This window comes from Urocampus carinirostris, chromosome 1 (assembly GCF_059441175.1).
Source record: "Urocampus carinirostris isolate Australia breed hairy pipefish chromosome 1, RoL_Ucar_1.0, whole genome shotgun sequence".
Taxonomy (NCBI): domain Eukaryota; kingdom Metazoa; phylum Chordata; class Actinopteri; order Syngnathiformes; family Syngnathidae; genus Urocampus; species Urocampus carinirostris.
In genome coordinates, this window is record NC_142349.1 from 17263685 (window position 1) to 17278278 (window position 14594).

The following is a 14594-nucleotide window of genomic DNA, read 5'->3' on the forward strand; positions in this document are numbered from 1 at the left end:
ATAATTAATTATGAAATTCACTGTTGAACATTAGTGTTTTACGCTGAACATGGTTTTCTCAATAATGCACTCATCAAAAAGGACACACTGTGTGCAAATCTGCTTTTAGGGCTCATGTGCTCATGGTCTTATCTTCCTCTTGGTGTTTGCGTCCTACCAATTTGATCAATATCTTGTTCCACTTTTTTAGAGCTGAATTCATTCTTTCATAATGGGTTATGGAGAACATAGAGAGGGCATTCTCCTCTTTAAAGATTGGAACGCGTCTCCCTGGTTTCATCATCTCCCAGTTGGGGGGTCGTTACATTCACCTTATGTTTTATTTTTCCTTGCTTGGTTCTTGTGAGTTACCTCAAGTCAAGTTGTGTTTATTTGTATAGCGCTTAATCACAAAGAGTCTCAAAGGGCTGCACAGACCACAGATTATTGCAAACCACAGACCATTATGACACTTCAGACTCACTTGACTAACATTTATATGTTTACTTCACTGGGGTATGTTATTGAAGATGGCAGTGTGGATCCAGGCTCAGCAGCTCCAGGGAGAGTCTCTCCACCAGATGCAATCCCTGTACGGTCAACACTTCCCCATTGAAGTGCGACACTATCTGTCACAGTGGATTGAGGGACAATTGTGGTGAGTCTCCAGATTTCCGGTCAGGCAATTTGCATGCATGCTCCAGGCTCCTCTCTGGCGTAACAAACCCATTTTTGATCCTGTTGACTTAATGGATTTGTTTTGCTTGTACAATAAGCTATTCCAACTTGCTGCCTGTTCTGAGCTTATTTTCGTCTTGCACTTGTGATGTAGATGCCAAGTATAGATCCAACATACAATCTGTATATTTTAAGGTAACCGCTACAAATAATGCAATCATTGAGAACACTATTAGTACAGTATTGATATGTTATTGTTAAAAGAGCTGTAGCCTACATAATTTGAAACTTGGTTACTCTCTGCCACCATCTCCTGGCCTAAAGTCATGATTCCAGCCCTAGTCAGGTTATTCATGGTGTGCGTGCAACCATGTGCATTTCTTAGATGCGCTCTAATAAACTCTTCTTTTTTCATCTTTTTGGGGTCTGGATTGGTGTTTGGACTGTTCTTGAAGAAGGCCTCTTATTACTTCATGCTACACTTAAAAATACATCTACAAACCTGTGGGGATGAGCATGACATCACTCATCAGTGACCCTCCGCTCCTATTCCCTCAACCTAATGTGATCCGCACTGAATAGTTATGATACTAGTAACATAAAAGAAGATAGGCATAGTGGAAAATCAAGCATAACTGCTCTTTGAACTCGGTTGGGCATTTTTTAACAAATACTTAATAGAGAAAATATTGAACTTTCAACTTTTTAATGACACCTCAAACAATGCCACCTTCACATGTTTTTCTCTTGAAGGTTTTATCTCATCTCAGGATTCAGATTTTCTGAGTTTTAAATGACATCTATCCAACTCATATTTTACTTGAGCAAAATAACGTATCAGAAATTTTTTGGGAAATGGAACAATATTTTTGTGGTGCTATGCGACACAAAAACCCCCTTTGAAGTTTACGTAAGCTAGTCAAGGCTAACTTCACAGCTCATGCTTTTCACATTCTTAATTGATTCGAGTTCCGAAAAGGGCCTCACCAAAGTCGGTCCTGAAAACATGTTCCATGTTTGTGATTGTTTGATAGCGTGTTCTGATAGAATGACAGTGATGTTTTCAGACTTGCTGTAAAATGCAACAAATGTATTTATGCATCCCCTGAAACCATTTTTACTTAGTAAATGCAAACATTCACTAGGTCCTTGAATCCTCCATTTTAATCTTTAGTAGCTATTTGAGGGTCCACTGGTCGGAAGGTTTGGTCTAAGAAAATGTTTCCAACTTTCTCCAAACTTCGATCACGTTAACTAAATGGATGCTGAGCCTGTTTGTCTTACAACTTACAATTCTCGGGCCACTTTGTATTTAGTGGGAGGCTCCATTGTAGATACTGAAATAAAAATTTTGTGCACAGCAAAATTATCAATAAATTGGTTACTTTTTGACTACGTGCTCAGCTCGGCTTGCATCCTGACGTTTTCATGTTGACGAAGAATGTGAAGACACCTTTTCCACAAGCACTGTATGTATCATCTATTGGATCATGCCTGCTTGTCTTGGTCAGGGACACCATTGATCTGGAAAATCCGCAAGAGGAGTTCAAAGCCAAACGCTTGCTGGATGGGCTGATCCAGGAGCTGCAGAACAAGGCGGAGCATCAAATTGGAGAGGATGGCTTCCTGCTAAAAATTAAACTTGGACACTATGCCAGCCAACTCAAGGTAATTCTTGTATATGCTGCAGATGAAATTCTAGATTGCTAGAGTGCACCTTTATTTTCCTCAATTGAAAAACTGGAATTAAATTCCAGGGTAAAAGCCACATTTTATAGTGTTACTATTTTAGTGAAACAGATTTACTTGTGGAACAACACGTCACCTTCAACAGCCCTATGTTGATGTATTTTAGATAGTGTGCACACAGGAGAACTGAATGTTTCAGAACAGTTTGTATCCACTGCTAGGAAAAACAAGAAGACGGTCCAAGTGCAGTCTTTGGTAGTTAGCCAGTGCAGCTATTTATGATCCGTGGTCTCAAAATCCATTCTTCACTTTTTAATCGCTCGCCTCGTGGGAATGGGGCTGTGAAATTAAGTGAGGGGCAATTGGCTTGGATTCCAATTTATCAACATGGTTTAAGTGTGAATCGAGCTCTGGAGAGATGGACAGAAATGAAGTTTTATAGATTATCCAAAAGGGCACTTACAACCATGCTCTCATTAAAACTTGTGGATCATTTCAAATAGTTAAATTTATGTAAAAATGAAAGCAGATTGTGTATGACTTGGATGGTTTCAATTGGTGATTCATGGAAGATAAATCAGATGAAATTGTCAAACAGTGCTGAATTCTTGTGTTCTAATTAACGCTAAAATGAAACGTGCTGCTCTTCAAAACTCAACATTATTAGGCTACTTAAATGGACTCAGCGCCTGGGCCCCAGAACGCTCCTTTATGTGTCCAAATTGGCGACTGCGGTGCACGGCTGCCGCTCACCTCGTCAGGGTCTAACAAGACTTTAACCAGTGCACATGTTCTTCTTGTCTTTCAGAGCACGTATGACCGATGTCCTCTGGAGCTTGTGCGCTGCATCAAACACATCCTCTACACAGAGCAGCAGCTCGTACGTGAAGCCACCAATGTGAGTGGGTGCACAATGTCAAACTGCACATTTATCTTTTCTATCATAGTCCAATAATGATCCAATAATAATCATTTGGATTCAAAAGCATGTAAACCATCTTTTGAATCCACATCAATAAAACTGTGTTTTTGTCTTTTCGACCCTTGAAACTAACGTAACTCAACAATTGCATCAGAGTTTACTTTTGAACCAAGTGTGACAAGGTTTGGAACCCAAATGAGAACTAGGGTAAATATTTAGCCCACTGCAGTCGCTAATGCAATGGCCTGGCACATCACAGTTGCAAACAATGCAAATCAAATTGTTAATGTTGCATTGCATTCCCTTTAGTCATGGAAGGAAGAGCACAAGTTGAGAATGAACATTTAAATCTCAATAACTCCTGATATCAATTTTAAATCACAACACGCCTCCTTATTAGCATTTGTAGACTGATGACGATTTGACCCTCTTTATCATTTGACCGACTTGCCACAGTAAATCAATATTGCTCTTAGACTTAATGTAAAGTAATATATTTTAGATCATTCAGCGGTTCTATGTTTGCCCTCTTTGATACTCATCAGTCGAACTCTCCAGTGGGTGGAATGTTGGACAGCATGTCTCATAAGTACCAGCAAATCAACCAGGCTTTCGAGGAGCTCCGTTTGCTTACCCAGGATACGGAGAACGACCTGCGCAAGCTACAGCACAACCAAGAATACTTTATTATCCAGTACCAGGAGAGCCTACGTATTCAAGGTGAGATAAGCATACGGTCTTACATCAAACTGTAGAAAGTCAAATGTCTTTTACAACACTCCTGTTTTTAAACGGACCAAAAATTAAACTTAAAACTTAGAACAAATCCAAACATTCCACTATCCTTTCGCAAAACCTCTTCACTCGTTCCTATCACCAACAAGAGCTCTAGCTTCCACTACATTGGGATCTTTTTCCTGCAGTGCACTCATAACACCACACATCCATGTCAGTCGCGGCCCTCCTCTTGGTCTCCTTCCATTTACTTCTGCTCTGTAGATCCTCTTCAACATTCGCTCCTCATCCATCCTCTCCATGTGTCCAAATCAACAGAGTAGTCTCTTATGCACACTCTTGCTCAGTTCCACTCCTACTCCAGTTCTGTCTCTCCCAATTTCATTTCTCAGTCTATCCAATCTTGTCACTCCTAACATAGTCCTCAAACACTTCATCTAACAAACATTCAACTTCCTTCTTAAATCTGCGTTCAGGCTCCAAGTCTCTGCACCATACAACACAGTCGGCACAATCACACTCTCATACAGTCCCCTCTTAACATCCATACTCATACTCTTGTTGTTCATCACTCTCCTCAGAGCACCCAAAACCTTGCTTCCTTGATTCACTCTGTGCAATACCTCACACTCCATTCCACCAACTGCAGCCACATCACAACCCAAGTACCTAAAGCTTTCAACTTCTTCCAGCACCTGTCCATGCAATTTGATTTCTAACGTCATGCCCACTCCATCACGTGAACACTTCATCACCTTACTCTTCACAACATTAAAACATAACTTACGCCTATCACATACTCTTCCAAACTCCGTTACCAACCTTCTCAATGTTTCCTCAGAATCAGCCACAAGCGCTGTGTCATCTGCAAACAACAACTGACTTACCTGCCACACTGTTCCACTGTTGTCCATCATGTCTACACCTCTGCCAAATACTCTTGCATTCACCTCTCTCACCACACCATCCATGTACACATTAAACAGCCATGGTGACATCACACACCCCTGTCTCACACCAGTCAACACAGGGAACCACTCACTTGTCTCACTCCCTACTCTTACACATGCTCTACTGTTCATATAAAAACTCCTCAATGCTTCCAACAACTTACCACCCACTCTATACATTACCATCACCTGCCTCATTTCCTTTGCTTTTCGCTGCTTCCACTACCGCTTTTACCAACTTTACTTCACTTTATACCTTTCATACGCATCGCCACTCTTATCTTGCAGCCACTCCTCAAAGGCACATCTCTTTTCTGTCACAGCCTCTGAGACCTCGTCATTCCACCATTCACTTGCTTTCCCAATACCTCGACTAACTTTTCTCATTCCACACACTTCTTTCGCACTCCTCAACACTGCCTCTTTAAACTACTTGCATTCCATTTCCACAATCTCCACTTCTCTTCAACTAATACGTTCATACTCTTCCCCTATCCTCTCTTTAAACTGTCTCTCCTTTCTTCCTTATTCAACTGTCATTTTCACTTCTTCCCTCACACTCTTCCTATAACTAGCCCTTCCACGATCCATCTATTCTCAGTTTTCCCTCCACATAAAAATGACATACCACTCATTTCACCTCTGTAAACATGTACAGACAAGAATCTACTTAACATTCCTTTCCTAACCAATACATAATACATCGGTGCTCTCTCCACTATCTTACCACCATTCACTCTGACAAAAGTATACTTCCCTCTTTTAAACAATGTATTTGCAGCCACCAACCAATTTTCCACACATAAGTCAATCAATTTCTTCCCAATCTCATTTCTTCCTGGTTCTCCATATCTACCAACCACATTTTTAACCATTCCATCACCCACTCTAGCATTCAGGTCACCTACTATTACCACTTTCCACCCCTCTTTCGCACTTGCCACACATTCGGACAAATCCTTCCAGAACTCCTCATTCTGAACCAGGTCCATATGCACTTACAAATATCCATACTTCTACACCCCACTTTATTCGCACCCACATCAGTCTCAAATATATCTCTTTCCACTCCACGAGTTTTACCCTTGCTTCCTCACTCACAAGCACAGCCACTCCTTCTCTAGCATGTCCATCTGTAACTCCAGACCTTCTACCATACATACTTCCAAGCTGTAATCCACCCTTTCCTTTCATCTTTGTTTCACTCAAGGCTAACACATCAACCTTTCTTTTAGTCATCATCCTTCTGATCTCTTCTTTCTTCCACTTGATCACTTTACTTCCACATCCTCTCACATTTAGAAGAAGAAGAAGAATAGAAGAATATACCTTTATTGTCATTGTTGCAAAATGGGTTAACATATTGTGACAACGAAATTGGGCATGACACTCCAGTTTCTCACATTCACAGTGAGGTAAAAAGCCAAGAAGATAAAGGAACAGAGAAGATAAGGTTATAAAACAAGGAGGATGGTGCACACATAGTCATCATAGTGCATAATTTTTTTTTTTTTTTTTAAAAGGTCCACATTGTGCAAAGTGAGCAGTAAACATAGTGCAGTCAACATGTGCAAGAACATAGACATGAGTACCATTTTTCATTCGTGTGAGGTAGTGTTTTTGCAAGTTTTTCAGTTTTTTGTGCGGTGTCTGTTTTGAGCAGTAAACAAACATAGTGCAGTCAACATGTGCGAGAACATAGACGTGAGTACCATTTTACATTCGTGTGAGGTAGTGTTTTTGCAAGAGTTTTTCAGTTTTTTGTGCGGCGTCTGTTTAGGGTGGTAATGGCTGTGGGGAAGAAACTGTCTTTGAGTCTGTTTGTCTTTGCTCTGTGTGACCTGTAGCGTTTGCTGGAAGGCAGCAGGTCAAAGAGGTGGTGGTCGGGGTGAGAAAAGTCCTTGATGATGTTTTCTGCTCTGCTGAGGTAGCGAGAGCAGGCAATGTCCTCCAGACTGGGCAGAGAGCAACCGACGATTTTTTGGGTTGTTTTGATGACCCCCTGGAGCGTTTTCCTGTATATAGTGACCCTATAACTTGTGTCTCCCGCCCCCCTTTCTTTGCCTTGCTGTTTCTTGGAGAGTAGAGATTCAGTAGCTTGCGAAACTATTTGGCTCCCTTGAACTTTGTGACCTTTTGCCACATTTCAGACTTCAAATATCAAGATATAAAACTGAAATTTCTTGTGAAGAATCAACAATAAGTGGGACACAATCATGAAGTAGAACAAACCTCATTGGATATTGTAAACTTATTTAACAAATAAAAAACGAAAAAGTGGGTGTGCAAAATGATTCAGCCCCCTTTACTTTCAGTGCAGCAAACTCCAGAAGTTCAGTGAGGATCTCTGAATGATTCAATATTCATCTAAATAACTAATGATGATAAATGGAATCCACCTGTGTGTAATCAAGTCTCTGTATAAATGCACCTGCACTGCGATAGTCTCAGAGGTCTGTTTAAAGCACAGAGAGCATCATGAAGAACGAGGAACACACCAGGCAGGGCCCAGATACTGTTGTGCAGAAGTTCAAAGCTGGATTTGGATACAAAAAGATTTCTCAAGCTTTAAACATCCCAAGGAGCACTGTGCAAACAATAATATTGAAATGGAAGGAGTATCAGACCACTGCAAATCTACCAAAATCGGGCCGTCTTCCTAAACCTTCAGCTCATACAATGAGAAAACTGATCAGACATGTAGCCAAGAGGCCCATGATCACACTGGATGAACTGCAGTGGTCTATAGCTGAGGTGGGAGAATCTGTCCCAAAGGACAACAATCAGCCGTATACTGCACAAATCTGGCCTATATGGAAGAGTGGCAAGAAGAAAGCAATTTCTAAAAGATTTACATAAAAAGTGTCGTTTAAAGTTTGCCACAAGCCACCTCGGAGATACACCAAACATGTGGAAGAAGGTGGTCTGGTCAGATGAGACCAAAATCGAACGTTTTGGCAACAATGCGAGACGTTATGTTTGGCGTAAAAGCAGCGCAGCTCATCACCCTCAACACACCATCATGGTGGTGGCAGCATGATGGTTTGGGCCTGCTTTTCTTCAACAGGGAGAGGGAAGATGGTTAAAATTGATGGAAAGATGGATGGAGCCAAATACACGACCATTCTGGAAGAAGACCTGATGGAGTCTGCAAAAGACCTGAAACTGGGACGGAGATTTGTCTTCCAACAAGACAATGATCCAAAACAAAGCAAAAGCTACAATGGAATGGCTCACCAAAAAACATATCAAGGTGTTAGGATGGCCAAGTCAAAGTCCAGACCTCAATCCAATTGAGAATCTGTGGAAAGAACTGACAACTGCTGTTCACAAACGCTTTCCATCCAACCTCACTGAGCTCGAGCTGTTTTGCAAGGAGGAATGGGCAAAAATATCAGTTTCTTGATGTGCGAAACTGATAGAGACTCACCCCAAGCGACTTGTAGCTGTTATCGTAGCAAAAGGTGCCGTTACAAAGTATTAACTCAATGGGGCTGAATCTTTTTGCATACCCACTTTTTCGTTTTTTTATTTGTCAAAAAGTTTAAAATATCCAATAAAGTGTGTTACACCTTATGATTGTGTCCCACTTACTGTTGATGCATCACAAGAAATTACAGTTTTATTTATTCATGTTTGAAGTCTGTAATGTGGCAAAAGGTCACAAAGTTCAAGGGGGCCAAATAGTTTCACAAGCCACTGTAGAGAGGAGAGGATCCCCAGTCCCCTCGCTCCCTCCACTTTAGTGGGAAAATTCTCACACCTACCAGAGGCAAATACTATAAATAAAACCAACTTAAATTCACATAATTGCAGGTCCTACTAGAATGCCATTTTACAACAACAAACCTTTTAGACTAAACGTTTCCTGGAGTTAGATGTGAGCCTCGGCCTTGATAGAAAAATGATAACACTCACTGCAATTTTTGATGTTTTTTTTTTTACAATTAAAAAGTTGAAAGCTTTTGAAGAGGCTTTTCGGCAGTAGCTCAGGAGGTAGAGCGCTCGTCTTGGGATCAAGGGATCCCAGTTCGAATCCTGGCTCGTCCGTGTAACTTGTCGAAGTGTCCTTGGGTAAGACACTGAAACCCTAATCCCCCCAATAAGCAGGTTAGCGCCTTACATGGCTGCAAGGCCGGTATTGGGAAATGTGGAGCACATTGTAAAGCGCTTTGGGAAGTCATTGACTTAAAAAGCGCTATATAAAGATCATTTCATTTCATTCTTAGAAATCAATTTGTTTTCTTTCCAATCCATGCCTCATCCAACAACCCCTTCCAAAAAAAATACATTTTAGCTCAGCTCTCCAGCCTTTCCACACTGCCTCCTGCTGACCGTCAAGTAAGGGAGCCTGCTTTATTAAGCAAGAGAGCCACTATGGAGGCATGGCTGACAAGAGAGGCAAACACACTACAGAAGTACAGACTGGTATCCAACCGAGTCCTCTCCCCTTACATCTATTTCACAAGCACATCACACATTGAAAATTGAACGCTATTTTACTTCTCCAGGACCTGGCAGAAAAGCACCAAAAAACACTTCAGCTGCTGAGGAAGCAGCAGACAGTCATCCTGGATGATGAGCTCATCCATTGGAAGAGACGGCAACAGCTGGCGGGCAATGGGGGTCCTCCTGAAGGAGGCATTGACATCCTGCAGTCCTGGTAAGATTGTCTTTTGCCGCCCGCTAGATCGGTGCACCAGACGGGAGCCAACATGAATTCATTGAGGTCAGCACTCACAATCTGGACTGCTGCTGTGTTTATGCCCCAAGTTTATTAGCTCCTTTCAGGCAAGACAGTGAGGTTTGAGGACTTGTGATTCTTTAAATCAGGAGTTTACAAATTCTTATCCATGACAACAGTCCTTTTTCAAAACATAATTTTCTTTTTGGAATCAAACCCATTTTGTCAAGTTATGAAAATTGAGTCCATTCAACTGCTTTGGTGAAATGAGTCCTCGAGTAAATTGATTACTTCAAGTATCAAAAATCCTTGGGGGCTTTTTCCTGCCTTAGTTCCGGCTTCACAGATGCATGGGTTTCTTTGATAAGAGCAAAGTGTCTGTACGATGTCACCATTCACTGAAATGTGACATGCCACATATCATGGGAAAGCTTAAACTCTTGAGATTCCAGATATTCTGACCACCATAAAATGTACTCATCACAGAAACATCAAGATCAGTCTGAAAAAAGATAGCCGAAAACTATAATTTCGGCATAGCTCAAAAAACACGCCGCCTTACAGCCATTAAATTTGAGGATAGTATGCAACAATGGCCATCTTACATCCGCAAGAGTCTCGCGAATCCAACCGTATAAAATATTTACTCCAAAACAGACAATAATGATGATAAATAAAAAAATATCCCCCTAAAAAAATCTCTGCACCGATGGATGTTCCTTGTTGTTAGCTGTCTGTTTAGTCCTATAATTCCTGTTTGCAAATGAACAGACGAGTAAAATTATTTTTTATAGGCTGTTAGCCTCTGAATTTTAGATTGACATCTTTTTCGGCCAATTGTAGGCTTTGTTTCACGGTCCAAGGCCTGCATCAGCCTATACGGGCCTGGATTCATTTGTACGCACCATTTTACGCACAAGTGTGCACAATAGCGATAGAGACGCGGAAAGAGAATTGAAATGTTAACAACTCTTTCAGAATGTTTAAAAAATGGCCCAAGTGAAATACACATTGCAAAGGTTTTAGTGTTGTAAACTGGTCATCAAAAGCCACTTTTGGAAACGCCTAAACCTACCGTCAGAAAAATGTGAAAAATGAAAAAAAGATTTTGTTTTCAGATTGTGATAAATTTGACAAGGTACCAGTTCAGACTTCAAACTATTGTCCTACCTGTTTTCCAGCTAAGATGCCCGCGCTACACTCATCTGCAGGCATTTGATTGCAAAAAAATTCAGGCGAGAATAAAAACATTTGATTTCTTTGTGTTCTGACTCGGATTACTCAATGTTAGTAGCCCTTGCAGTGATTATTTCAGTTTGGGACAATACAATAAGAGTGTTACCTTTCGAAAGAGACCAAAACCGTCCGTATTCTCCAAATTGTTCAACATTCAATTCTTGATCCGATACGATCTTGGTCTGATACCTTGACAATTCACAAGGAAAAGTGATGGTTTCCTCTCCAATATTCTCATAGCGTCTCGAGTAGTGAGGCATGTTGATTTGCATGTACGAACAAATATACAACTTGACATTATATATCATTTTTCATTTGTCCATTAAATTGGTTTTCAAACACTCACAATTAAAGTAAATAAACACGAAATTCAATAACATGCATTGTAAATGCAACAGGGCAAATCCAATTTTTTTTTTGCATGAAACTTGCTAAACATCTTGAGAGATATATTATAAAGGTAATTAATTATAGAACATGTAGCCAGCTATTTGAATGTAAGTGCACATTAATGCTTCATGGGAGAGAAGACACACAAAGGGGCACTTGGAACAAGATCAGCTCTAAAACATTTGTTTTTCTTAGAAGTACTTCATTTTCCATTTTGTAGAAATAATCATTATACTTTTAACAATTTTGTCTGTCATTCTGGATCAAAGTGTTTGCTCGCCCCTGTATTAAATACAGCACCCCTCAATTGCAGGGTTACATTAGGTTTAAATAAAATAAAAGCAGAGACTGGTTTATAGGTGAAAATGATGATAATGCTAGCATATTATGATAACGATTAAATTAAGTTACAAATATGGCGAATTTAGCTTGCTGTATTCCAATTACAGTTTTGGTGTTTTTTGGTTGGTTCGATTCTAAGAAAGAAACTTAGAGAGAATGCTTGCAAAATAGTGAGGCAACATTTTAAATGATGGCATGGTCACAAAATAAAAAAGGAAATCTTCAATAACTAACCCACTAAATATTTAGGGAACACTATAAATAATAACCCTTAATGTCATCCACATTAATTCAAACTTTTTTTTATGTAGGAACTCTCATACATCAAATTAGAATACTGAGATTTATATAAAAAATTTAGGAAAAATACAAGTGTGGATAAATACTTTCATTTTTCCTATTTTTGTGTACTAGGTGCGAAAAGCTAGCGGAAACCATCTGGCAGAACCGACAACAAATTCGCAGAGCGGAGCACCTCAGACAACAGCTGCCCATCCCAGGTCCCATTGAAGACCTCCTCAATGAACTAAACATTACTATCACAGACATCATCTCGGCATTGGTCACAAGGTATCTAAGTAAACACAGCATGTGTTGCCTTAAGCAAAAGCCTGCAAAATGTTCCTTATTTTTATCAGATCTTATTGAGCGAATAAAAGGGAATATGTTTCTTCTAAATGAAAAATTCCAAAATAAATTGTATACCATAAGCTACTAACTTTTTACACTCAATTTAAAAGGCTTTTTTGGCCTGAACTTTGTGAAACCTTGCTGTTGAAAACACAGGTAAAAAAATGGAAAAGGGTGATCATCCCATGGTTTGCAAGGGTGCTTGAAATCCTTGAAAATGCTTGAATTTTAATATTGTGTTTCAGGGATCGAAAAGTGCTTGAGTTTTGGGTGAAATTATTTTAAATTGTTGAGATTTTTGCCATGTTTCGCAACAAGTCTGCTTAAAAATGATGTCAACCCTACTCTCTGGTGGCTTCCCTTTGCGTTTATCCCTGGTGATTAATGGCAGCTGGCATTAGTTTGTATGGCATTGTCCAACAAAGCCTCAACGCCCATACAGGTCGCGCTCCAAATGTGTATTGGTGCAAGGATTACATATCATTTACGTGCATTTATTATGGGCCATGCAATAAATTAAGGTGATGTTTCCCAGTGGTAAATTGTAATGGGAAGTACTTCCTGCAGCTGAAAATTTAAACTATATATTACCGTCATTTTAGCCAACACTTGTTTGGAGAGGGATTTGTCTTAAAAATATTTACACACGTATTCTTTACATCTGCAAGTAAATTTTGCGATTTCACTCAAGATCTAAAAATATTGTGTTTTTATAAATGCACACATAAGATTCAAAATTGCGCGCAAATGTATTTGTGGATAAGCAAAATGGATGATTCACACCGGATTTCTTCTTTAAATGGTACTGGAAAAATTAAAAAAGATAGACTTTTTTTTTTTTTTGCTTTAACAGTAACATGTGATGAATTTGTAGGTTGTTGAAAAGTCATGTAATAATGTCTACTTACAGACTCTTTGATGGATCCACATTAAGCTTCTTTACTTAAGTGGTTAACATAATTCAGTAAATTCAATTACTCTGACTATATAGTAACGCCACTCTGTTACCTTGGTGTCGAAAAACACAATACAGTGGGACCTCGGTTATCGCGGTTAATGGGGACTAAAACCACCCGCGATAAGTGAAAATCCGCAAAGTAGCGGTGCACCTAAAAAAAAAAAAAATTATTATTTTTTTTTTAGACCCGGTTAATGGGGACCACAACCACTCGTAAAAAGTGAAAATCTGCGAAGTAGCGACGCCCCTTCAAAAATGTTTGGGGGAAAAAAATAATAAAAAAAAAAAAAATATATATATATATATATATATATATATATTTTATTATTTTATTATTATTATTATTATTATTTAGACATGCGAAGCTCTGAACCCGCGAACGCGGAACCACGAAGTGGCGACGCCCCTTCAAAAATGCTTAAAAAAAGTTTTGTTTTTTTGGTAATTATTTTATTTTATTATTATTATTATTTTTTTAGGACCGCGAAGCTCTGAATCCGCGAACGTCGAAGCGCGAAGTAGCGAGGTCCCACTGTAACTGATTACAAAATGAACATGCACTTTAGGGTTTAACTGTGATCCTTACGCCCTTGTCAGCACCTTCATCATCGAGAAACAACCCCCGCAGGTGCTCAAAACACAGACCAAGTTTGCAGCCACCGTGCGCCTCCTGGTCGGCGGCAAGCTCAACGTGCACATGAACCCACCGCAGGTCAAGGCGACCATCATCAGCGAGCAGCAGGCCAAGGCGCTTTTGAAGAATGAGAATACTAGGAAGTAAGTCTGGTACTTTAATTGACTTATCTCAATGTTCTCTTCCTTTTTTTTTACTATGAGTTAGGACTGTAATGGTACCTTAAATTGATTAATTCTTTCAAGGTAATCCCAAATTCTTTTGCATGAATAAGTCTCTCACGTCAAATGTGAGGAAATAATACATGGTTTTTGCATCAAATCTTTATGTATTTCATCCGTATCATCCGATTATTTTCCGAGATGATGCATTTTGAAGACAGCATGTCTCTTCTTTGTCATTCTAAGCTGTGAAATCATCAGAGGAACAACAGCTCTTTTGCAAACCAGTCACTTGTTTTATGTGTTAATTAGCCTAAGGGTTTACAGGTGTTTTAAGCAAAGCTTTGTTAGTTTTTGTAGAGAATGCATAAGCGTTGTGTTGCAGGCTTGTGCATTATTGGTAAAACAAAGGGGTTGGAGCCAAAAAAGGGCAAAAAAGAAAAAAAAAAACAGGCGCCAAACGTAGGCTATACACGGGACCCTTCAACATGAGGCGGCTGCAGCCTCAGCAAGAAAACACAAAGCAGGTTTGCCAGAAAACACACAGTGAGCAGCCAGGCTAAACGGGAACCAATAAGAAGAAGCAGCAACGGCTATGGCGACAAA

At 39.8% G+C, this 14594-nt stretch overlaps 1 protein-coding gene across 3 annotated transcripts in view; it reads left to right on the top strand.

The window, feature by feature from the left end:
* The window catches only part of stat5a (signal transducer and activator of transcription 5a), a 192627-nt gene that overhangs the window by 154433 nt on the left and 23600 nt on the right, over positions 1 to 14594 (top strand). For 2 of the 3 annotated variants that reach the window (XM_088329048.1, XM_088329057.1), the window contains exons 2-9: positions 510 to 637; positions 2169 to 2325; positions 3155 to 3244; positions 3814 to 3988; positions 9251 to 9381; positions 9465 to 9616; positions 12020 to 12175; positions 13791 to 13970. In XM_088329048.1, the coding sequence (XP_088185174.1) occupies positions 510 to 637; positions 2169 to 2325; positions 3155 to 3244; positions 3814 to 3988; positions 9251 to 9381; positions 9465 to 9616; positions 12020 to 12175; positions 13791 to 13970 (1169 nt within the window). The remainder of the gene's footprint in view (positions 1 to 509; positions 638 to 2168; positions 2326 to 3154; positions 3245 to 3813; positions 3989 to 9250; positions 9382 to 9464; positions 9617 to 12019; positions 12176 to 13790; positions 13971 to 14594) is intronic. The other variant, XM_088329066.1, reaches the window with a different exon arrangement.